The sequence below is a fragment of the Schistocerca serialis genome, chromosome 1 (assembly GCF_023864345.2).
Source record: "Schistocerca serialis cubense isolate TAMUIC-IGC-003099 chromosome 1, iqSchSeri2.2, whole genome shotgun sequence".
Taxonomy (NCBI): domain Eukaryota; kingdom Metazoa; phylum Arthropoda; class Insecta; order Orthoptera; family Acrididae; genus Schistocerca; species Schistocerca serialis.
Window position 1 is genome coordinate 1,109,092,670 of NC_064638.1, and position 27,529 is coordinate 1,109,120,198.

Genomic DNA, 27,529 nt, shown 5'->3' on the forward strand with positions numbered 1-27,529 from the left:
CACTGTGAGATACCATGGGATCGCCAATTTAGTACTAGGGGGAAATGTGCGTGGTAAAAATTGTAGAGGGAGATCAAGACATGAATACAGTAAGAAGATAATTTTCAGAGCTTGTTATACAGCAAGAGCCATGGATACTTCTGCCATCTTTTAGATTACTCGCAGCAGATTGCCAGCCACCAGGTTCATCGCAAATAATCAGTTGAGTACTGTATAATTGTGTGGACCAGTCATATGGTTTCTTATTCAATAATACATTTGTGTTGTTTGAACTTTATGTTGAGCACTTATATTTTATTTTTAAGTCATTTATCTAAACAGAGTCCTAAGAGCTGTGGTATTCCAAAGTATTCTGTCCTATTGAATCAAAAAGCAACCAATTTCTATAACAACATTTAATACCATTAGTGGAGTAGTAGATGTCTTAACCATGCAGTGAGTTTTGTTTCTGAAGTGCATCACATGTTTTTCATGAGGGACAGTTAAAGTTTCACTAAAGTACATTTGCAAAGAAATGATCTGAGGTATTTTGCCTGTATGTCATTCTTACTGAAATATCAAAATAGCATTTAAATTATTAGCATAAACCTTTGGTCATTCTGAATGATTTACTAGCTCAGAAACTTGAAGCACAAGGAATAATTACTGTACAAGTTTGTAAGCAACAGTGTCTATACCGCCACATGTATACAGTTAAGTGTTTCTCATGTTATGTTTTGACTAAATTGTCGAGCTTTGATATGAGCTACTGATAGATCAATCCCCCTTCCCCCAATACTAATTGTTGAATCAGATTTGCTTTCTAAATTACAATTATTATACTAATGAAGTGCTACTGCTAATTTTATAATGTTTGTGTATTATAATAAGTAACTGGCAAACTATAATATAATCAGGGACCACATGTCTTATGTGTGTCCTATCGAGTATAAAGAAGTATATGCTCCCAGATAAAACAAACAGTAGTCACAACAAATAAATATTTGAATGCCATTACAGTGACAGTATTTCCCAATAATTAAAATGACAAAATATCCTCTTGTTCAAGGTAGTAATGCTCCACCACTAGTACCGTTTATTGGTAATGACCATTAGCTTTCTGCTTTAATACACAGATAGTAAGTGTTACCGAGAGCTACCTAATGCAAAAATGTTTTAATTCTCCTTCTCTGTTATTCATGCCAAACCACTGGTACTTTAGTTGCAAAAGTGTGCTGCTGTCTCGTATCCTGCTTGCATAACAGAATTTAAGGATCAAGTGAATTCCACAATAATTGTTAACTTTCTTTGTGAACAGTGAAAGTACTTTGTACAGCTTTGCCAAGTTAGGCTGGCAACCAATTTCCTTTTATGTAATTAGAGTTTACTTTATTACTAATAGAACCTTGATTTGGTTCCCATTGGTTTTCATGCTGCTTCCTTTGATTAGAAATATTTCAAGAAATGAAAACAGTCTGCTGCATTTTATTACATGTGATCACAGTGAAAATTAAAATCCTTTCACAAGAGTAACCTTATCGGCAAATTGCTAATTTTGTAGTAGCTGGTAATGTTACAGACTGTGGCAGTCTAACATGTAGCACCATGATTTGCCGAGTATGTTATGGAACTGCTTATGAAATATGTTGCCACTGATAAGGATCGCCAAGTTTATTTACTAACATGGTCTTTGGGCTTTGTGAAATATAAACAGGAGTGTCGGTGGTCATCACCGAAATGTGTGTTGACAATAATAATAGTGCAAATAAGACAATTTAAATCACTGGTGTTGTGTTAGTTCTTGAACACTCTAGTTATGAAGCCAACATGTTTCAGGAAATAAGATGGTTATATTTCAGTGTTACCAAGGAACTGCAGCAGTGATCATCATTAAGCAGATTAGTAACATCCCAGCATGCTAGTCACTGAGATTTTGAAAACACAGAGAAAAATCTTAATCTAATAATGCATAACATGTATAAAATGAGTGTCTCAGCTAGCAAGTGTCAAATAACAGTAAAAAATTTGCAGCAGCCAGAAAGTAACAAATTACACTATTTATTTACATGTCACTGCCCAGGAAAAAGTTTTAAAACCAGACAGGTGTGGTTTAATAACTGTTGAGAGAATAATGTTGTGCGAGTTGAAGATGTTACATTATTACATTTTTTTTTTTATACACTATCTTACTCTCTACAAGAAAAAAGTTTATGTAGAAGAGGAAGGTCACTTAAGGACATTAAGGATTATATCAGACTTATTCAAAGTCTTTATTGTCAACATATGTTAATACTGAACTAATTTACAACATAATTATAAAAACAACATTCATTAATATTGAGGACATCTTATAACACAAAGAAAAGCGTGTTCTGATATGTTATGTGGGAGCAGCAGTCTTTTGTTCTTTTGGTAACTGCATCATTTCACCCCAATGGCTTCTTAAAATTCCATGCTGAGATCTAAGAGAGAGCGAAAAAAAAAAAAAATAAATAAATAAAAAAAAAATAAATAAATTTTAATCAGTATAAGACACTGCCAAAATGTAAATACAGTACATCAAGAAACAGCACAATACATTCAGTTTAAATAAGTGACAGTATTTCCCAATAATTAAAATGACAAAAGATCCTCATGTCCAAGGTAGTAGTGCTCCACCATTAGTACTGTTTATTGGTAATCACCATTAGCTTTCTGCTTTAATACACAGATAGTAAGTGTTACCGAGAGCTACCTAGTGCAAAATATGTGCCATCATTATGGACATTAATTTTACGATGAATTTCAATAAGTTTCACGTTTTTCCTGCACACAAACTGAATAATGAAATGCTGCCTTTTGTGATGTAAATTTTTGGGGGAAGTGATTTTAAAAGCTGGTGTTTGCGCATCAGCACGATGCTGCCACCTTGTGAACATCCTGCTATGTTTAGGGACATGATTGTCGATTTAAATGTTACTGCTGCCACTTTTCACATTTCAATTACAATTTACACACACACACACACACACACACACACACACACACACACTGACTTTGTGAGAGATATGAAACGCTGGTGGAAATTAAGCAGGCTATTATCTGCCTGTATAGACTCTGGCAAGGTATTGGTGTATTCAGCTAACTCACACTTCAGATTGCAGATGCCACACCCAATGGGACAAAAGGCTACAAAAAGAAAATTGTTTGTCGTGAAGTGAATGACAGCTGTTAAAATAGAGATATTAGTGAGGGTTTTGCTAAATTTGATGAATATATAGTTCAAACACATCAGCATCACATTGTTTCAATAACAGAGTTACTGGGTGGGGTACCTACCTTGAGACATTTTAACTGTAATGTTTTCTTAATACAATGAGATGTGTCTGACCTGAGTGAGAAGCATCAGCTATGAACCATTTGTGAACTTCAATCATTCAATTTGTGTACTTTCTACTATAATAAACATGTGCCCTCATAATGGACATTAATTTTATGATGAATTTCAGTAAGTTTCACATTTTTCCTGCACACAAACTGAATAATGAAATGCTATCTTTCGTGATGTAAATTTTTGGGGGAAGTGATTTTAAAAGCTGGTGTTTGTGCATCAGCATGATGCTGCCACCTTGTTAACATCCCACTATGTTTAGGGACATGATTGTTGATTTAAATGTTACAGCTGCGACTTTTTGCACTTACATTAGAAATTTCTACAGTGGAAACACTTGTTTACTACAAATTCCTCCGACAAACTAAACTACCAGCAACATTGAACCTCACCTTCCCAGTTCATACTGCCATACTACAGTGACATGCCACCCCCCCTGCCCCAGTCTCTCATCAAACCATTCCACGGTCACTCGCCTTCCATGAATTTCTTACCTCCACTTGGCCTCAAAATCCTTTTGCAAGTCCCTTCTCAATACAAATCTCACAATAGAAGAAAGGACATGCATTCGCAATCTCAAAAACAGACCCTCATATAACCATCCTTCCAGCAGACAAATGCTCCACCACTGTTGTGATGAATTGCAGTGACTACCTGACAGAAAGCCAACTAACTGTCTGACTACACCACTTACAATCTCTGCCATGGTGTCCATCATAACCTCCACTCCCTACTGAACACCTTTGGCTCAGCCCAGAATCTCTCTCGAGTCCAGCTCCCTCCTCAACCCAACAACCCCACTCGCCTTGTATGCGCTTCCCAAAATCCACAACTCAACAATCCTCAATACCCCATTGTAACTGTTTAATGCACTCACTGAAAGAATTCCTATTCACTACTGCTAATGCCGCCTTCCTATACATCAACATCCCTCACGCAGCTATCAAACACTGCCTCTTCCAGTGTCCTCCCAACTCTGAACTCACAACTTCATTTCTCATACATCTTACCAACTATATCCCCACATAGAACTACTACTCTTTTGAGCACAAGGTCCACAAACAAATCCATGGCACCCAATGGATCCACATGGCAGCCTCCTATGCCAACTTGTTTATGGGCGATTTAGCCAAACCCCTTGTCTGGATCAAATTCACTGATGATATCTTCATAATCTGAACTCAAGGCCATCATAATCTGGACTCAGGGCCAAGACACAACCTCGACACATTCTGTCCCATTTGCTTTCTCACACACACACACACACACACACACACACACACACACACACACACACACACACACGAAAACTTGTCAAAGGATTTACTCTGAAACCTAGCAAAGTTCTCATTCTCTTTTGTGTGTGATTCTCGATGGCTGAAGTCTCTTGCTATTTGATGACTGACCTCCTTACTCCTAAACTAGTATTCTCCCCAGAGCTTCACACATGTATGCATTTGACACATGTACTGAAAATGCCTCCTCCTCCTGTGTGTGTGTGTGTGCGTGTGTGTGTGTGTGTGTGCGCACCTCAACCACCTGAAGCACCACAGCCAGACTTAATGAATTTCCTCCACATCAAAAGAAATAATTACTAAATGACAGTGTCTAGTATACTTATATGAAACAATATTTAATTTTATTGATCCCCAACATCTGTGTAATGCAGCAATTCCACAAACCTTTTAACTAGTACTGAGATAAAAGTTATTCAAGAATGCTAAATTATTATAAAAGGACATTTATGGGTGTGAAAGCTTTCTTGATATCTCGCTTTTTTATGCTTGTGCTCTCTTGCCGTTAGGTCAGACTGAATGTTCATCAAAGCGTATAAAAATAAATTGGGTACTACGACTAAGATATTTGAAGATCCTCATCCATTTCAGACAAAAAGAAAAATAGATTTCATTCATAAAAAGTGAGGAAATTAAATAAGGAAGCCTTTCGCTCGGTTTGCAATTATTTCAAAAGCCATTTCGTGTGTAATTACTACACTGAAGTGCCAAAGAAACTGATATAGGCATGCTTATTCAAATACAGAGATATGTAAAACGGCAGCATATGGCTTTGCAGTTGACAACTCCTATATAAAACAACAAGTGCCTGGCACAGTTGTTAGATCAGTTACTGCTGCTACAATGGCATGTTATCATGATTTAAGTGAGTTTGAATATGGTGTTACAGTCAGCGCATGAGCGATGGGAAGCAGCATCTCCAAGGTAGCGATGAAGTCGGGATTTTCCCTTATGAAAATATCACGAGTGTACTGTGAATATCAGGAATCTGGTGAAACATCTGATCTCTGACATTGCTGTGGCTGGAAAAAGATCCTGCAAGAATGGGACCAATGATGACTGAAGGGAATGTTCAGCGTGACAGAAGTGCAACCCTCTCCAAATTGCTGCATATTACAATGCTGGGTCATCAACAAGTGTTAGCATGAAAAACATTCAATGAAACATCATGACTGCTGGACACAAAACTTTACACCTTGCCTTGGCCTGTCAACACCAACATAGGACTGTTGATGACTGAAAACATGTTGCCTGGTCAGATGAGTCTCGTTTCAAATTGTATTGAGCCAATGGACATGTATAGGTATGGAGACAGTCTCATGAATCCATGGACCCCGAACTGTCAGCAGGAGACTATTCAAGCTGGTGGAGGTTCCATAATAATGTGGGGCGTGTGCAGCTGGAGTGATGGGGGACTCCTGATAAGTCTAGATACGACTCTGATGGGTGACACAGACGTAAGCATCCTGTCTGATCATCCACATCAATTCATGTCCATTGCGCATTGTGACAGACTTGGTTAATTCCAGCAGGACAATGTGACACCCCACATGTTCAGAATTGCTACAGAGTGGCCCCAGGAACACTCTTCTGAGTTCAGACACTTCTGCTGGCCACCTAACTACCCAGACATGAACATTACTGAGAATATCTGGGATGCCTTGCAACGTGCTGTTCAGAAGAGACCTCCACCCCCTCGTACTTTTGCAGATTTATGGACAGCCCTGCAGGATTCATGGTATCAATTCTTTTCACTGTCAGTAAAATAGCAAACAAATTATTTCCAAGTTAACTGTGGGCCACAGCTATTTTGCAGTTTCAAAAGTAAATGAAAGTTAACAGTATTATTATCATTCTTGATTTTGGTAAAAGTATCTGAGATTAAACAAAAGAGTATCAGGCCTCAGGTTTGTTATAATATTATTACCAAAGTTAAAGTTTTCAGAATAATTTTATGTAATAGTTCATACTCTTGAATATCACATATAGAATATAAAGCGAATTTCATATAATTGCTGGTAGTAATGTTATACTCTCACCTTCATCTGTCTATCTCCTCCTTGTCCTCTTTCTGTCAATTTCCTCCTCCCCCTCTCTCTTTCCATCTTCGCCTCCCCTCTACTGCCCATGAAACTACACCTTTCAGCTGCTTCATGGATCTCCCCCTCCTCCCCTCATCTATTAATTTCCCTCTCCCCTGAGCCCTGTCCATCCTATCCTCTATCCACCTCAATCTGTCCTCAGCCATGCTCAATAGCAAGTATAGCACCTGCAATGAATTTCAATAAAGCAGGCCCATACTATTTCCACAGCATGTCTGTTACAGGGCAGGCTGCACATCAGCTACTTGAAAAATCATTATTTGCCCATAACACACAGGCTGCCATGCAAAGCAGGTTGATACTATTCCAACATAACATGCCTGTCATGCAAAGCAACCTACATGTCGGGGCCTGGAAAAACTTTTCTTGCCCTTGACATGAAGGGTGCCCTGCAATGCTGGCCGATTTGGCCAGCACATACTGTCCCCACACAATATGCCTGTAATTCAGGGCAGCCTATATGCCAGGGGCTGGTAAGAACACCATATCTCTGCTCTTCTTGGTGATAGGAGGTTATAAACCCCACACTGCTGATACTCGTAAGGCCTTATGTTTCTGTGCCAAATTTGTTTGAAATCAGTCTGGGGGTCTGGAAGGAGATCGCAGATATAAGGAAATACACTCTGCATATGCAAGAACTTTCCTACACAGGTAGTCACATTACATAATAGATTTTGGGGTATATAATTTTATCTTTAGATTGTGTAGTGCCACTATATACGCCAATCTTTCAGAGGACCTGGACCAGGAAGGTTTCACGCACTGGAGCAGCAAACTGTTAAATATGCAACTAAGGCTTTGCAGTCGCTTGAGAAATTATCAGAATACAGATGCTGAAAATGAAAAAGAACTGTCTAACAGCTAGCAGCATAGATTTCCCACCAAATATGGTCTGATGCAAGAGGATGCTGAAGAACATGGGGATAATGATTCAGCAAACGTGCATCATAATTCTGATCAGTCATAATTCAGGAAAAAATTGGGAAAATGTCAAGGACTGTCAACAGTGGGAGGTCACCTTAAAGGTTAAGAAACATGATGTTTGCCAGGCAGCAGCAGATGGCTTCATAATAACACAATATAAAATTATAGACTTTCTTCTGATGAAAAGAGGACTGGTTTGAACAGAATGGTTCTATCGAAAATTAAATCACACACGTGGAACACAGCAAATTAAACAAGAGGGAAATCAACAATGAAATCTCAGTGACATGAGATACGATCATGTTTCATGTGCAATATATTATCTCTTCTTTGAGAAGAAAGCATACAAACAGTCCTAGGGATGGTTGCGAGAAGTGTGATAGCATTTCCTTATTTCAACATTTCCACATGTCACTTCATTAGGTACTTCTTGGAGTCCAGAGGCCTTCACTCCTTTTCTCATTATGATACACTGTAAAGCTGTATGATAAATAGTAGGTATTGTCAACAAATCTCTGTTGTTACATGTCTAAGTAACTGTTCTCTCTGTAAAATACTAATGCAATCACCAAGTAAATATTAAGATACCAACAGAACATACCTGTACACATCAGTTATATAATATAACTGGTTAAGCAGTAGCGCCCCCCCCCCCCCTTCAAATGAGAAGCTTTCCTTCAACTTCTCTAGGTTACCTGCAATCTGCACAAATAGAAATAGTATGAAACTGTATAGTGAAAGTTTATTGTTAATGCAGTATACAGATTAAGTTGCTACAACATGCCTTTCTTTTGTTGGTGCCCCCTCTTTATGGGATATATGGAAAGTTAAGTGAACACAAATGGTAAGATTGATCAGTCCTTTTCTGAGTTCCATCCAACCTTTCTAGATGTTGACCTCACTGACTATAAGGTCCAAGCTTAAGGATACAAGTTAAACATTTGAGAAACTATAATAGTGGCACTTTAACAGTTATGATTCGTTTTTATGTCCCTACAGCCTTGGCATTCATGATTACTGTATCTGTTCCCACACTGGCATGCTACACTCCTGGAAATGGAAAAAAGAACACATTGACACCGGTGTGTCAGACCCACCATACTTGCTCCGGACACTGCGAGAGGGCTGTACAAGCAATGATCACACGCACGGCACAGCGGACACACCAGGAACTGCGGTGTTGGCCGTCGAATGGCGCTAGCTGCGCAGCATTTGTGCACCGCCGCCGTCAGTGTCAGCCAGTTTGCCGTGGCATACGGAGCTCCATCGCAGTCTTTAACACTGGTAGCATGCCGCGACAGCGTGGACGTGAACCGTATGTGCAGTTGACGGACTTTGAGTGAGGGCGTATAGTGGGCATGCGGGAGGCCGGGTGGACGTACCGCCGAATTGCTCAACACGTGGGGCGTGAGGTCTCCACAGTACATCGATGTTGTCGCCAGTGGTCGGCGGAAGGTGCACGTGCCCGTCGACCTGGGACCGGACCGCAGCGACGCACGGATGCACGCCAAGACCGTAGGATCCTACGCAGTGCCGTAGGGGACCGCACCGCCACTTCCCAGCAAATTAGGGACACTGTTGCTCCTGGGGTATCGGCGAGGACCATTCGCAACCGTCTCCATGAAGCTGGGCTATGGTCCCGCACACCGTTAGGCCGTCTTCCGCTCACGCCCCAACATCGTGCAGCCCGCCTCCAGTGGTGTCGCGACAGGCGTGAATGGAGGGACGAATGGAGACGTGTCGTCTTCAGCGATGAGAGTCGCTTCTGCATTGGTGCCAATGATGGTCGTATGCGTGTTTGGCGCTGTGCAGGTGAGCGCCACAATCAGGACTGCATACGACCGAGGCACACAGGGCCAACACCCGGCATCATGGTGTGGGGAACGATCTCCTACACTGGCCGTACACCACTGGTGATCGTCGAGGGGACACTGAATAGTGCACGGTACATCCAAACCGTCATCGAACCCATCGTTCTACCATTCCTAGACCGGCAAGGGAACTTGCTGTTCCAACAGGACAATGGACGTCCGCATGTATCCTGTGCCACCCAACGTGCTCTAGAAGGTGTAAGTCAACTACCCTGGCCAGCAAGATCTCCAGATCTGTCCCCCATTGAGCATGTTTGGGACTGGATGAAGCGTCGTCTCACGCGGTCTGCACGTCCAGCACGAACGCTGGTCCAACTGAGGCGCCAGGTGGAAATGGCATGGCAAGCCGTTCCACAGGACTACATCCAGCATCTCTACGATCGTCTCCATGGGAGAATAGCAGTCTGCATTGCTGCGAAAGGTGGATATACACTGTACTAGTGCCGACATTGTGCATGCTCTGTTGCCTGTGTCTATGTGCCTGTGGTTCTGTCAGTGTGATCATGTGATGTATCTGACCCCAGGAATGTGTCAATAAAGTTTCCCCTTCCTGGGACAATGAATTCACGGTGTTCTTATTTCAATTTCCAGGAGTGTATATGGATAGAAAAACAGGCACACAGCTACCTTCATTATTAGTAACTACCTCCATCAATTCCGTTCACAAGCAGATTCACTGTCCAGCTTAGCCATACTGAAAACTACTCAAAAGTAATGTATCAACTTATATGTCTTATCCAGAACTGTCTCACCCCTTTTATAATTCTTCCAAACCCACACACAGGAACTGATTTGGTGACTTCCCAACATACATGTCTCACAAACTTGTGTGCACTGCCTCAATCAATTTCTTAAGCATACTGTTCACATTCTTCGTTCAGTAAGCCTCCACTGTCCAATTCATACTTGGCACTTCCCCATTACTCGTTTCCCCAGCTACCACTGGTAAAATATACCTAATCAAAAAGAGAACCACTTGTGCTCTTAAATGTCAAATGGACTAGCTACTAAAGAGCCTTTGTTCAGCTTTCTAGCTTCGCATAATGACCACTAAGTTGCTTGCGTAAGATTAACAGGGCTATGTCAAAGACACTACAGTGTTTAAGAAACAATTTACCACCACAATCCAAATTCTGTAACACAGTAGTTCTCAGCTAAATGCAGCCGGAGGAAGAAGTAACAATATACCTCTGTGCTGATTGACATAATTTCTACATATAAATGGTTCAAATACAGTGGAGTCAAAGGTGGTAGAATGAATCATCATCTAGAGTTATATAATCGATAGAGCTGCTTTTATTGGCTCGGAGCACTATGGGACTCAACTGCTGAGGTCATTAGTCCCCTAGAACTTAGAACTAGTTAAACCTAACTAACCTAAGGACATCACAAACATCCATGCCCGAGGCAGGATTCGAACCTGCGACCGTAGCGGTCTTGCGGTTCCAGACTGCAGCGCCTTTAACCGCACGGCCACTTCGGCCGGCTGCTGCTTTTATTCCCAGACCGTTAAGTTATTAACTGGATTTAAGAGAATTTTCAGTTGCTGCTGGTTTCTGGAGAATGATTAACATCCAGCCGATAATAAGAGAAGGTAAAGGTATTGAGCTCCAGTTTCGAATGTTAGAGGTTCAAAGCATCACAGAATTAAAGCTTTTCTTCCTGACTTTGTACAGTAATCATATTGCGTTTTTATAGCATCCCTGATATTGAATTTGGAACAGTAGAGGTGATGAGGCAAGCACAGCTACCACACGCTTTCAGTGTAGCTGTCAAGAGCAAGAGCTCAAATGATAAAAACACTGTTGCATGATTAGGTCAAGGTATAAGGATTAAGTTATCATTACAACCTCCTGGCCAAGATAGTCACCTAAAATGCAATCTCTCAAATTGCATGATGCTGGTTGAACAAGTGGCTAAGTAAATGACATCTTGCTGCCCTTGCAGTTTTCTCTGTTCAAATTCACATAGTGGGTATAGCAACATTGGTAATGTGATGCAGGGAATTTCCACATTGTTTAGCTCTTATATGGTTTTGAACTCATCCAACTATTTTGTAGTACAATGTGTATTTGATTTTGCAACAAGTTAGGACAGGTGAGAATATATGCTCTCAGCAAATCACATGTTTCAACATCACAACAAATGTAAGGAGATGATCTCAGAAACTTATGTTTATTTTATTCCGAGCAAGAGGTACACACACCTAAAGATAATAAAAAATTAAACCTGAAAATCTTGCACTGGGTGAAAAGAAACAGATGAATTTGGGACAGAGCGAAGAACTGAAAATGACAGACCAATCCTGAAAAGCCAGTGAATGATGGAGAACCGATAAACCAAACGCTAGCGAAGAGAAACTGGTAAGAATGGTTGATGAGGATAGAGGTACATATACTGACAAAAGCATTATTAGTAGTATTGGAAAAGTGAATAAGATAGAGGAGACATGAAATTGAAGAGGAGGGGCAGAAAAGGATTAATGCAGAAAGAATGTCACAAAAGAGTAAGATTTGGCATCAGTACAAACAAAATCCAATCAGAAAAGGGCCAGAGTGAGTAACAGAAAAGATAAAAGTAAAATTCCCAAAACCTGATATCAGATGGATGATGGGAAGGAAAAAATGACTATTCCGATTTAAGGCCAATTTGCTTTACCTCCCCCCCCCCCCCCCCCCCCCTTTACACACACACACACACACACACACACACACACACACACACACACACACACACACACATAAAGAGGGGCAGGGGCTATATAATTGGAAAATACCTTGATTAACACTTACCATGCCTGCTGATAACATCATCTTTTCCTGATTTTTCAAGTTTCCGTAAGAATTCTTCAAAAACTACGACACCCTTGTACATACTCGTTTTTTTATAATCTTTGACTCTCTTGTTACGATCATCTTCTGTTAATAATTCCTTCGTCTTAGCGTCATATTTCTGAATTTCATCAATTAACTGACTGTCAACATCAAATAAATAAAATTATTGTAAAATAGCATTATACACCACTGTTTTGGAAACTTTACTTAAAATTAATAAACATTCCCATAAAAATATGCTAATAGAAAACAACATGAAAGATAAATATACGTTGCACTGTTGTTATTAAAACCATGGGAAGGATAACAAAAGTGCAAGCAAGACTTGAGATTAAGAAAATGAAAAATACCTTGAAATGAAAGAATGCTTAGCTGGTGATGGCCTTAACAAGTGCAGATGGAGAAATCAACAATAAGTGCGTAAAAATACTACCTGGATGAATAGTTGTCAGAAACCTGATTAACAATGAAATGTATTTAACTGTTTGATAGGATAACAAATTAGCAATTGAGAAGATCCAGTTAGTGTGACTACACAGGAATACAGGGCACACTACACTGAAAAATGCAAGGGGGGAGGGGGCGCATAGGTAGTGGGGAGGATGGGGAAGAGTTCAAGAGTAGACAAAGAGAGGGAAAGTAGTAAGAGAGCTATCTGAGAGGAAAGATATGAAACACAGTAAAAATGGGGTTGATGAAAGACAACAAATTAATGGGAAAATGATACATCTGACACTTGAAAGTGAAAGCAAAGAAGAAGAGTATGATAGAGAAAACCTTGTATAAATCAGTTACCTGATTGTTGGAACTGCCGTTGGATTAAATTTCTCTGCTGCTTTTGGATTAAATGGAATGCACACTTTTCCTGTTTTTGGATGGACGCAAAATGGCGACTTCAATAAATGGTTCAGTCCTTTTGTGACATTAATATCCAACCTTGGGTAGGTGTACTGAATCATTATTTCCTGGATGATGAATTGTTTCCATTTTTTCAGATGCCCCTGTAGAACATAAAGATTGATGTAAATGAAAACAAATAAAATTTTAAAAGAGAGAGGATATGATGCATAAGGTATTGAAGCTTAATATAAATCACTGGAATCACAAAAAAACTGACATCCTGATGGGCTATGTTGATCTGGAGTTACAGTAAAAGAAAGGAAGCAATGAAATTGGGAAGAAAAGCAAAATGGAAGATTAGGGTTTAACATCCCATCAATGTCTACATCATTAGAGAAGGAGCACAGACTTGGAGAGTACGACGAAGGAAAGCTGTCTAGACTTTTCGAAAGGAGCCATTCCACCTACATCTGAAATGATTTAAGGAAATTAAATCTAAATTCTTCATTAATATGAGTACAGATGAAAGTTCTCCAACAGCCAATTCCCTTAACCCATTACTGGCCATTGTCCCTTTTTTGGGACGCGTATATTTTACTTATTTCTACGTAAGCAATGGAGCTTTTAGCTTTTATTGTTGCACCTGTAGGTTCAACTAACTGCTATTATGCCTGTAAATGTAAAATAAATAACTTTTTTCTAAGTACTTCAAGTCAGGAAAATCATAAACTTGTCGATTTTTTTGTTCTCACACTTGGCAGCACTATATGTCTGTTGGTAGTTCCTGGACAACAATGAGCTGTGATTTATTTGTCTGGGCGTGTTTGTTATGAACTTATGGATGTCTGTGTAAGATTAAGTATACTTCAGATTTTTTCAAGTGAGTGCAATATCGATATATTTTATGCGTCCCAATAATGGGACAATGGCATGTTACACTATCATTTATTGTTGATGTGCCCTGTTCCTGTATACACGTATTATACAGAGAAGAACTGCATTTTACGTTCTTTATATCTGCTTTTTGCATATTCTATTCGATTTTTATGATTCCAACAGGATAAAAACATGCCGCGTGGACTTACACTTGAAGGAATTCTAGCAGAACTAGAGAACCACCCAGATACGTTGAAGATGATGACGTAGAATTGGCGATTATTCCACCCGATGCAGATGTAATAACAGATGAAGAAGACATTGACGAAAATCTACTGAACAATGAGTCTGTTGTGCAAGATGTAGCCGGTACTTTAGAGCTCATAACCAGCCGAGGAGAAGCTAATGCTACAGTTGTACCTCCAGAAGCCAAAAGAAGGAAAGCGTTAGGAGATGGAGCAGAAAGTAGTACATTATCTACAAAAAAATGTAAATGTAAATGGTATAAATGTCAACCAACGTACACAAAGACTAGTGAACCAGGTAAGAGCAACGAACATTGTGTTGCGAAATGTCTAGCAAATAAGACAGTGCCCCAGGTGTTTGAGTATTTTTTTTTTTCTTAGAAACTAATGGATACTATTATTGAACAAAGTGAAATCTATGCTTGCCAACATAACAAAATAAATTTTCTGCTAACCAAAGAAGAACTAAAATCATTTATTGGCATACTACTTCTGAGTGGTTATCATAAGCTTCCCCACGAGAATATATACTGGGAACAGGCTCCTGATGTCAGTGTTGCTTTAGTCTTCAATGCCATGTCAAGAAATAGGTTTTGGGAAATAAAGAGATTAATTCATATCAATGACAACTCCAAAATAGACAGAAACGACAAGACGTACTAACTGAGGTTGTACTTTGAAATGCTAAAAAAGGAATTTGGTAAATTTGGCGTATTTCATTCAGAACGCTTAATTGATGAAATGATGGTACGTTATTATGGCAAACATTCAGCTAAAATGTTTCTGAGGGGAAAGCCTATCAAATTTGGATATAAAATTTGGTGTCTTACAAGTTCCAATGACTTTCTTTATAATTTTTCGCCATACTGTGGCAAGGCTGACAACAAACAGGAGCCTTTCGGTGCAAGGGTAGTAAATGAACTAACCAGCATGATTCCAGAATCCGAGTATCCGAATTATAAGCTTTTCTTTGACAACTTTTTCACCAGTGTTGACACACTGATCACACTCAGAAAGAGTAAACTGAAAGCTACAGGATCAATAAGAGAGATCCGAACTAATGCATGTCCTTTGATTGACTCGAAAAGAATGGCAAAAGAAAAGGAACGAGGATTCTATGACTACATGTTTGACAAAGAGAACGAAGTTCTGGTTGTGAAATGGAGTGACAACAAATGAGTATGTGTAGCGACAAATTACAGTACTATTACTCCTCTGAGTTCTACTAAAAGATACTCACGGGCACAGAAAAAGGAAATATCTGTTACAATGCCACATCTCATTGAAGAATACAATGCCCATATTGGTGGCGTAGATCTGCTGTACAAGCAGATATCACTTTATAGGATGAGGATAAGGTCAAAGAAATGGTGGTGGCCATTATTCACACAGATGATAGATATCTGCGTAGTAAACACATGGCGTGCATAGCAAATTGCTAACTCTAATGAGAAGCTCTCACTTTTGGATGCCTGATGGAGAATAGTGATGTTTTACCTATCAAAGGAAACAGGATCAATACCAAAACGCAGAGGACCACAAGAAAGCAAATTGATGGAAGGACGAGTGAGCACAGATGTACGACCAGATCCAGGAAATCATTTCATTGTGCCAAGTAAAACACAGAAGAGATGTGCTTACTTCAAGAAAAAAAAAACAATAATTTGTGACAGGTGCAATGCTGGTGTACACGACAAGTGTTTTGCTTCATTTCATACTCAATAGACATTCAATAATATTAAAACATTCTTTATTTATTGTTTGTGTTGTTTCTTACAATATTATGTGTGGAGAATAAGGTTGTGAATTTGGTTAGCACATTTGGCCAATGTCCCAAAAATGGGACAGTCTGTAGTTTTTGTTCTAATAGACTGAAAATTTTCAAAACAACTTTTTATTCAATTAATCACTCAATGTAACGTATTTATGTATAAAAGTTTGCAAAAAATGATCCGATAGAGTTTTGGCCAAGGACTAACTAAGCAACTGTGAGAAACAGCATGACACGTCAACAATGCAATAATGTAGGTACAGTGCATGATCCCTCAACAGATAAATTTTCAAAGCACAGATAACAACAGGTGTTGTATAAGAAATGATAATATGAAACTAGCATATGTGGTCCCAGCAAAACTGTCTGCATGAAACAGGTGATCCTCATGGACATGGAGGATGTAACTGTCTGAGAAGTATTTGGCTACTTGTAGGGCTTGTGGACTCAGTTGACAAACATAAATCTTGTTTGCTTTTGGTAACTGTGAAAGATATATTAATTAAGTATATGCACAACGTAAAGCTATATTTTTACTATTGCAGCAGCAGGAAGGCAACGGGTTGCTTCAGCATGGGAACGCCATACCATATTTACTCTAATCTAAGCCGCATTTTTTTTCCGGTTTTTGTAATTAAAAAAAACCGCCTTCGGATTTGAATCGAGTGCAAAGTAAGTGGAAGTTCTGAAAAATGTTGGTAGGTGCCGCCACAACTAACTTCTGCCTTTGAATTTGTGTAGCGCTACACGGGCATGCTTTGCAGGCACAAAGATAAATACTGGCGCAAAAACCTCTGCGTCAACAAATAAATAAAAAAAAAAAGGTAGAAGACGAGCTTTTTTTCTCCGCACCGAGTTTCGACCACTGCATTTTCGTACATTATCCAAGGAAGTAAATACAAATTCCGTATTGTTCATCTTCAAATGTAGCAGCATTCCAATGTACTACGAAAATCCGAATGGCGAGACTGTTTGGGATGTTTGTCAAAATGGCCAACTCTATGTTCTGAATTTTTTCCTACCTGTGAGAAGAGATGGTTGCTAATAGAAACTTTTATGAATTGTGAATCACATGCAGTATTCTCTTCACCATAAGAATAATATGAATATAAACATTTTGCCATGTATTCTTTCATGTTTGCTGCTATCTCATTTAAATCTTGTCTGCTTAATAAACTACGAAACTAGAGTGAGACAACAGCAAACACGCAAGAATATACATATCATGTCATGTTTATATTCATATTATTCTTATGCCTAATAGTGATACAGACAGAAATGAAGCATGGCAGTTGACTAGATTTTTAAATCTAAGATGACTCTTAATTTCTGTGCAGGATGTAATGTACTAAAGAGGCATCTGCAAAGATTTTCAAACAGAGAAAAATTTTTGCTAAACTCTCATTCAGAACATCTTCTATCATACGCAGTCTATTATTTGGTTCTTGTTGATCATTATCAAAGAAAGCAGCAGTGTAAGTAACAACAAACAGCAGTCTCTTGCCATTGTTTCGCTAATGAGACAATTCCTCTCTCTCTTTTTTTTTTAATTGTAAGCGGTGGTAGTGTGCACAAAAGCAAGTCATGCGGCGAGTGGCAACAGGCCGTAAACACTCATTATCAGAATGTGACAAACAATGGATGACACAGTACAGTAATGCATTTTCAGTTAGAGTGATGTAAACACCTATAACAAAGAGACTGGCACTTATCAGATCAAAGAAAAATAAGCAATCAATTCAAACTAGACAAAGCACGTGAAAAAGGAAGGATACCCGTATAAATACGGACGGAGTGCCTGGCGCATAGCAATGGCTACCTGGTAAAGCTTAACTGCTAAGCTTACGACTCGAACCAAACTACTGTAGCTGTATCGTCATTCATTTGACCTAAATCGTGTCTCATATTGCAATGGACCAACCTTGTTTTGATTTGGAGGTGGGGCCTAAAACTTTTCTCTCCCCTTGAATTTCGAGTCTCAAATTTCAGGTGCGGCTTAGATTCGGGAAAATTTTTTTTCCTTTATTTCGAGTTTCATTTTTCAGGTGCGGCTTAGATTCGAGTGTGGCTTAGATTTGAGTAAATACGGTAATGTGAACTAAAAATTAAATTACTAACATTTGCTGGATTATCCCCTGCAGAGGAATTTTAAACACACAAAATACTTCAGCAATTTGAAAGATTTGTAACAATTGATGATGGAGCACTGGAATTTGATAGTAGGAAAAGGAAGAGAAGGAAAAATATTAGATGTATATGGACTGGGGGAAGGGAATGAAAGAGAAAGCCACCTGGCAGAATTTTGCAAAGAGCATATTTTCAATGCTAAAACTAGGTTTAAGAATCATAAGGGAGGGTTGTATATGTGGAAGAGACCTGGAGCCACTGGAAAGTTTCAGATTGATTATACAGTGCTAAGACAGAGATTTAGGAATGAGATTTTAAATTGTAAGATATTTTCAGTGGCAGATGTGGACTCTGACCACAATTTATTGGTTGTGACCTGCAGACTGAAACTGTGGAAATTGCAAAAAGGTAGGAAATTAAGGACATGGGACTTGGATAAGTTGAAAGAACCAGAGGTTGTTGAGATTTCAGAGGGACCACTAGGCAATAGTTGACTAGAACGGGGGAAATCAATACAGTAGAAGATAAAAGGGTAGCTTTAAGAGAAGAAATAGTAAAGGCAAAAGAGGATCAGATAAGAAAAAAGAAAAGACCTAATAGAAGTTCACAGATAATGCAAATGATACTGAATTTAATTAACAAAAGAAGAAAATTGAAAAATGCAACAAACGAAGCAGCAAAAGAGAATAAAAACGTTTAAAAAAGTGATACTGGCAGGAAGTGCAAAATGGCTAAGAAGGAATGGCTAGAGGACAGATGTAAGGATTTAGAAGCATATTTCTCTAGAGGAAAGATAGATACCACAGACAGGAAAATGAAAGAGGCCTTTGGGAAAAAGAGAAGCGGCTGTAGAAACATTAAGAGCTCAGATGAAAAACCAGTGCTAAGCGAAGATGGCAAGGCTGAAAGGTGGAAGGGGTATATAGAGGGTCCTTACAAGACAATATTATAAAAAGGAATGTGTACATAGATGAAGATGACAGGGGAAATATTATACTGCAAGAAGAATTTTCACAGAACTCAGAAAGATCTAACAAGGGCAGGCCAAGATGTTCGGATCACAGATTTATTTCAAACTTTGTACACCTTAAGTAGGCCATTAAAAACAATATAATGTGTAAGTAATAACATGCACTACTGTGGCAATTCCGAGAAAATCTCAAGAGAAGTTTTACGCATCTATTATTTAAGTGAAGTATCTGTGTGAAGATAATGACTGCCAGAAGTCATTGTGATCCAATGGTTAACTTTTAACTTATATTTTTTCATCATTATTATTTAATTTATATGAGATCTGAGAGGTAATATAACGACAAAAAACCACGTGCATTTTCATGTAGTTCTAGTGAATTTCATACATTATTTAACTATTAACTATTTTTAATTAAATTTTCAAGGACAAGGGACAGACTTGGAAAGCCCAAGTCAAACCTTGAAAAATAATGATGGGAATGATGTTATTCACAATCAGTAATATAGTAAGTCAGAATGTGCCAGACCACAAGTGTAATATACTATTACTCCTCAGATGTGCTCTCGACCTCACACATTGCAGGATGGTATTTATTATGCGGACATGGAAAACATAAATTGAAACGGCATATACTACATCAAACGAATGTAGTTTTCCTGCATTTAAGGGAATGTTCAGAGTTTCTAAGGGAAAACTGACCTCATTGATATTTTGAAAAGTTTCTCTTTCTTCCAATAATTTGGGTGCAAACCATGCATAATTCAAATATAGGTGCTGAAAAATGGTGATGTACGATGGAATGGATTTTAATAGCATCTTCACAGTGTAATATACCTACCATACAAAGACTTAATGAAAACTTCGATTCCCTGACATCGTGTAGTACAATACCTCACTTTAAAATGATTGGCACTGTGGTGATTCATGAATTTCATAAAAATGACACTAAATTGAAGACTAATTAGGAGACACTATTACAAAATAAAACAAATGACGATGTATTTTAACAAACTGTGGCACTCATTGTAGTATTTGGAAAGACTTGAATTAGTGAAAATGGTAGGAATAAAATATATGGTATTAATCACCAACTGTAATTGTTCAAATAATTGGACTTTTACGAATGTGGTTTACTCATTCAAGAAGTTATTCTGTTGCTTGCAAATGAAGGCACATACTGTAAAACGTAAATTTAAGATGAAAGCTGTAAAGAACATTCCGTCTTAATGACTTTATTAATTAAACTTGTATTGTTATAACCAGATATATGCCTAATTATAAAAGTCCAGGCATCTGTTACAAATTCTGTCAATCAAAACCTGTTTCGTTTTACCCTCTTAGTTTCAATTATTGTTAGGAATGTGAGTCGTCTTGTAATTAGCATGTATTAATTAATTTTGTGAAGTTCATTATTGTACTCATATTTAGATGGAATTTTCACATTAAAAACATTTCTACATTATAAATTTCACATATTATTCAATTCTGTAATTTTAGACGTATTATTCTGTGTAATCAGAACATCTTAGCTTTGGAACTTTTAATTGTAAATATGATTAAAAATACGTTATCATTATTAAGTAATAATGGTCCAAGTGACCATCCATTATTTAGAATATATAAATAGGGAAGCAGCGAGGCTGCTGGGACTGGCAGTTTTGAGCTGATCTCTCAAAGTGTAACCTGTGTTAGTTATTTGAATATTATTTCACTAAGATTTAAAGTTGTGAAAAAGTATGTTTCTTGATTTGTGAATCAGTCAGTTGTTTTATGAAGACATACTGTACAACTCGGCCTCTTTGCAATGTGTCATTATGGATTTGATCAGCTGTTACGAACAGAGGAATAAATGTTTAAAAACTGGAACTGATCACTTTCACTGTAAACCACACACTTCATGAAGATCCAGGCAATCTACGAATATTTCAGTTATGTGGAGAAAAATTTCGTTTTTAACCTTCTACTTATGATTCTAGATAACATCAGATGACATGCACTTTTGATAAGGCAGTTCATCTGTCTTTGAAGTTTTGAGGATTACCTTACTGACGAGTAGATAATAATTAAGTAGAGGTGTTAAAACAGGAAGCAACTTGTCATCTGCTGTCAATCAGAAATGAAAAGTTCTGAAGGAACTTAATAAAGTGTTTTACTTGCCAATAGAAATAAATGTCACATGGTTGGCAAATTGGAGTACATTTTGGGGGTATGACTAACTGTGCAAGCTGGAAGACCTGTAACAAATAATATGAAATTCGCTAAAACTTCATGCAAATACAAGTAGCTTTTGGAGTTATGTTACCTCTCAAATGTTAAAAATTAAATAATATGATGAGTGATGAAAAAAAGCAGACTGATAATTAAGTTTGAGTGGGACTCAGACCATCGCCTAATGTAAATTCGTCTTACAGAACATGAAAGCTAATCACTTGACCACCACGAACACTAACCACCAATACTCACGCACAGGTACATAAGCCACACTAACGCACAGGTACATAAGCCACATAACAGACATGTAAAAATTATCTTGCAATTTTTCGGAATTGCCAGAGTACTGCACCTTACTACTTGCACATTATGCTGTTTTTAATAGCTTAATAAAGGTGTACAAAGTCTGAAGTAAATCTGCGATCCCAACGCCGTGGACCCCCCTTGTAAGTTGAAACAAGGTTACGGAGGTAGACGATATTCTGTCAGAACTATTGAGAGCCTTGAGAGAGCCAGCCATGACAAAACTCTTCCATCTGGTGTGCAAGATGTACAAGACAGGCGAAATGCCCTCAGACTTTAAGGTGAATGTAGTAATTCCAATTCCAAAGAAAGCAGTTGATGACAGGCGTAAAAGTCACTGAACTACCAGTTTGTCATGGTTGCAAAATACTGAACTAAATTATTTACCGGAGACTGGAAATACTGGTAGAAGCCGACCTTGGGGAAGATCAGTTTGGATTCTGGAGAAATGTAGGAAAATGTGAGGCAATACTGACCCTATGACTTATCTTAGAAGATAGGTTAAGGAAAGACAGACCTACATTTGTAGCATTTGTAAACTTAGAGAAGGCTTTGACAATGTTGATTGGAATACTCTCTTTGAAATTCTGAAGGTAGCACAGGCAAAATACAGGAAGAGAAAGGCTATTTACACAACAGACAGCAGTTATAGGAGTTTAAGGGCATGAAAGGGAAGCAGTGGTTGAGACGGGAGTCAAACAGAGCTATAGCCTATCCCTGATTATATTGAATCTGTACACTGAACAAGTAGTAAAGTAAACCAAAGAAAAATCTGAAGTAGGAATTGAAGTTATGGGGATGAAATAAAAACACTGAAATTTGCCAATGACATTGTAATTCTGTCAGAGGTAGCAAAGGACTTGTTAGAGGAGTTGAATGGAATGGACAGTGTCTTGAAACAAGAATGTAAAATGAACATCAATGAAAGTAAAATGAGGATAATGGAATGTAGTCGAATTAAATCCGGTGATGCAAAGGGAACTAGGTTAGGAAACCAGACATATAAAGTAGTAGATCAATTTTGCTATTTGGGCAGCAAAATAAATGATGGCTGCAAAAGTAGAGAGGATATAAAATGTAGATTGGCAATGGCAAGGAAAGCATTGCTGAAGAAGAGAAATTTGCTAACATCAAATACAGATTTAAGTGTTGTGAAGCCTTTTCCGATGGGATTTATTTGGAATGTAAACTGTGGAGTATAAGAATCATACACAGAGACCAAGACTGAATACAGTAAGCAGATACGGAAGGTGTAGGTTGTTGTAGTTGTTCAGAGATAAAGAGGCTCGCACAGAATATAGTAGCACGTAGAGCTGCTTCAAACCAGTCTTCATACTGAAGACCATAATAGCAAAACAGTAAGTTCAGCATAAAGTACTGCCAGATAGTATTGGCCACTTGTGCTGCAATGCAAAGGATATGTGTTTGCACTATCATCTGACAGCCTGAACAGGGAACATTTAAATTACTTTGATTGTCTTCTTTTCAATATTCTGAAAACTACAGTAGCACTGGTAGCTCTTATACCCCCTGAACGTTTGATCTTTGTATAGTGATCCTGAAATGTATATACTGGAACTAGATAACACATATACTTCTCATCAGGTACCTGACCGTAAACTGAACTTTCTACTGGTCCTTGAGATTCGACATTCTATTTTGTCTGCAAGTTAGTTATTTTGTTTCCAACTTCACTTCGTTTTCTATTTGTGTCTCATTTTTAGTATCAATGGTAATGTTAATATTGTTGATGTAACATCACTATTATCACACCCCCCACCCCCTTTTTTGTGCATGCTATTGGTCAGAGTTTGAACAAACATATGAAAACATCGTGAGAAAAACAAGTCTGAACATAAATGCAGAGGGAAGTCAAGCTACAGATTGCACTGTTCCATATGACCACAAGTGGCTCTTGTGCAATGTCTTCAATATTTTGCATGTTGGAAGAGTACAAATATCTATCCTGTCCCAGTCAGATTGAAGCTACCTCTATGCATCTTTGCTCCAGCGAGTTAGCATTGCTGATGGGGAAGAACCATTGTATTAGAATGGTGTGGCTTCAAGCCTGCCATTCTCTTTGGTCCGTGAGTGGGTCTAGCTTGAGCTTTCAGAATGACAGGATTATAAGTGTGAGTTTTGGGTAGAAAAAGTTAATTTGTAGAACTGAGGATATTTAGAAAGTCTGAGAATGACTCTTACATTAAAGGCAACCTTCAAGAATCTACTAGCAATGGGGAACTCAATTCATATTGTGTTAAGTGAATGAAAGAGGCTGCAGAGTGAGAATGACTAGGTTTGTGGGAACAGTTTTGCTTGTATTTGAAAGATAATAAATCGTGTGCCATCAAACAAGTCTGAACTTCACTTAACCTCATTATATTAACAACAGTAGTTTGGTGAGAATTATGATCAGAAGTACTGCATTATAGTTAGGGCATGTGTAAGCAGGCACACAGTAGCAAACTTTCTCCATCTGGCATGAATACCCAGGGTTTAGGTTTGCCCTCCATGCTGTTGTAACCATCTAGTTTGATTGCCTACTAAAACTCATACGGCCAAAAGTATGCAAGTTGGCTTAATAAACAGGACAAGTGACTTACAAAGAATCTGTTCTGGTCAGAACAGTGCTCTACGTACCTTGAGTGCACGACGTGGGAGATAAGTGAACTTGAATGTGGGCAAATTGTTGGGACTCTCATGATGGGTACTACTGCACGCAAGGGAGCAGAAATGTTTCGTGTGTTTCAAGAGACAACATGTCAAAGATTTATGCTGCACACACAGAGAAAGTTGAAAAATATCATTCACCAAGACACACTGCAGACAAAAGTGTGTGAGATGAGTGATCGTGACACAAATGGTTATGGAAGAGGACTGTGACAAAAAATAAGGGGACGACAACTGCAAAAGTCACTGTGGAACTGAATGCTGCACTCACAAACCACATTAGCAGCAAAACACGAAGGGAGCATTAAAATTAGGTAATTGCAGAGCAAGCTGGAATTCCAAAACTATTTATCAGTGACGTAACTGCCTTAACAAGTAAATGTGGTGCTGAAGCCATAAAACCTGGAATATAGAGTAATGGAAGAAAGTATTTTCGTTGGATGAGTTTTGTTTCACATGGTTTCAAACTTTTTGCTGAGGCTGCATCCCAAGAGTGAAACATGATGAGGATTTGGTGATGATTTGGGCAGCCAGATCGAGGTATTTCATTGGCCCCACAGTTACCCTCAAACACCACGTTATTGCCAAGGACTATGTGAGCATTTTACCCTGACCATTTATATCCCTGATTCAGTGTCCCAAATAATGCTGTGTTCCAAGACGACACAGCACCTTTTCGTAAATATCACATTGTCCACGACAGGTTTTGTAAACAAGAGGATGAACTGCCACATCTCCCATGGCCACTGCAGTCACCCAATCTCAATAATATTACACCTTGTGGTCTGTTTTGGAGAGAAGGGTGCACAATCACTATCCACCTCCATCACTGTTACCTGAACTTGCCATTATTTTGCAAGGAAAAAAAAAAAAGATATACGAGTCCCTCAAAAAGTATACATTACCTATATGTATCCATTCCAAGATGAATGGAACCTGGTTTGGATGCCAACAGGCTTCCTATACCGTATTATGCATGGTAACGTGTTGTGCTTTTGGTGATTCCATATTTTTGTCCACCCCAGTACACTGACATTTGGAGACAATCTATTTTCCAGCTCATCTCCTTCCATAATTTAAGTTACTTAACAGCCTTACTTTCCCTTGCACCTCCTCTTTTTCAGTCAATGCAGGGGTACTGCATCACCTACTGAATGATATTATGGACTTAAGAATAATAGTGAAAATAGATTTTAGAACACACACACACACACACACACACACACACACACACACACACACACACACACACACACGTTCCCTAAATCTCATCAACTAACAACAAATTATGGCTAGTGCTCACTTGCGTCTGCAAGGTACAAAAGGGAAGTATGCACCCTCCTCCCTCACACACCATAGCATCTGAAGTACACGGATTTTTATCATTACAGAATTATCACACACTCCTAAAAATGAGTGGATGGCCATCAATTTTCTAGGATGTAATAAATTTATGATTCGCTATAAAATATAGTTCTTGTGACATAACATCTCACAACTGACCAAATCATTGATATTAAATATGGCAATATTAAAGTCTTAATTACTTTTTATTATTTCAAATTTTTATTCCAAACCACTTGCTCTCTGTTGCTTCCTGGAATACTACACTTACAAAAGAGTAAATTAGATTAAACAAATTACATATTAAGTTTTTGTACATCTAGGCTACACTTATAATAATTACCTGCTCCTGCTGTTGTTTGATGTACTTTGTGAAAGCATCCCAACGTTCCCGGGAAGTAGACAATTTTTGAAATTCCTTCTCCACATCCTGCCTCATCTGTTCATCCAGAATTGCTAAAAATTTTCTTATGGCTTCTGGTGGACCCAGGATATCTTGTTCATCAATACATATCTCCATGAACTGTTGTTCAATGAAAGTTATAGCACGCCTAAAAATATACAATGTCACTGGCACCTATAATAAATATTTCTTCGGAAATTTTCATTAATATTTTAGAAAGTTATACTTTATTGATAACTAACAAATTTACAAAGATCTTGGCAGTATGAACCCACTGATCAGTATGATGTTGCATCCCCCTCAGGCCCGAATGCAATTAACACTGTAACATAGGAAGTTGCTCAATTTTTCCAGGAATGCTCCAAAGGAATAGAGGGAATGAGTCATCAGGAAATTGTTCAGTTTCGACTTGAAACTGCATGGATTACTGCTAAAATTCTTTAATTCTTATGATAACTTACTGAAAGTGGAAGCAGCAAAAACACACAATCTTTCTGCATGAAGGTCAATGAGATGTGATCCAAATTGGATATCTGCCTATTATTAAATGAGTGAAAGCTGCTAAAACTTGGAAATAAGCATGTACTGTTAACATTGGAAGACATTAATGAAAATACTTATGAGAGGAATCCCAATCTCCTAAACACGGGTTGACAAGGGGTTGGCAAATGTACCCCACTAATTACTCAAACTTCCTGTTTCTCAGCCAAAAATACCATTTGCAACTAGGAAAAGCTATCCCAGAATATACTGCCACATGCCATAAGCAGCTAAAAATAAGAAACTTCCTGGCAGATTAAAACCGTGTGCCAGACCGAGACTCGAACTTGAGACCTTTGCCTTTCGCGGGCAAGTGCTCTACCAAATGAGCTACCCAAGCATGACTCACGCCCCATCGTCACAGCTTTACTTCTGCCAGTACCTCATCTCCTACCTTGGTAGAGCACTTGCCTGCGAAAGGCAAAGGTCCCGAGTTCGAGTCTCAGTCCAGCACACAGTTCTAATCTGCCAGGAAGTTTCAAGAATATGTTGTAGAACATAAAAATTGTGGAAGTTTCATGTCAGCGCACACTCCACTGCAGAGTGAAAATGTCATTCTGGAAACATCCCCCAGGCTGTGGCTACGCCATGTCTCCGCAGTATCCTTTCTTTCAGGAGTGCAAGTTCTGTAAGGTTTGCAGGAGAGCTTCTGTAAAGTTTGGAAGGTAGGAGACAAGGTAATGGCAGAAGTAAAGCTGTGATGACGTGGCTTGAGTCGTGCTTGGGTAGCTCAATTGGTAGAGCACTTGCGCGCGAAAGGCAAAGGTCCTGAGTTCGAGTCTCAGTCCAGCACAAAGTTTTAATCTGCCAGGAAGTTTCATATCAGTGCACACTCCACTGCAGAGTGAAAA

General features: G+C 38.6%; 1 protein-coding gene across 1 annotated transcript in view; it reads right to left on the reverse strand.

Moving 5' to 3' along the window:
* Positions 1–2,197: 2,197 nt before the first annotated feature.
* The window catches only part of LOC126416684 (DNA primase small subunit), an 87,960-nt gene continuing 62,628 nt past the window's right edge, over positions 2,198–27,529 (reverse strand). The window contains exons 5-8 of the mRNA XM_050084492.1: positions 26,079–26,286; positions 13,171–13,376; positions 12,334–12,515; positions 2,198–2,441 (exon numbers count right to left, since the gene is read on the reverse strand). Of these exons, the coding sequence (XP_049940449.1) occupies positions 2,422–2,441; positions 12,334–12,515; positions 13,171–13,376; positions 26,079–26,286 (616 nt within the window). The 3' untranslated portion in view covers positions 2,198–2,421. The remainder of the gene's footprint in view (positions 2,442–12,333; positions 12,516–13,170; positions 13,377–26,078; positions 26,287–27,529) is intronic.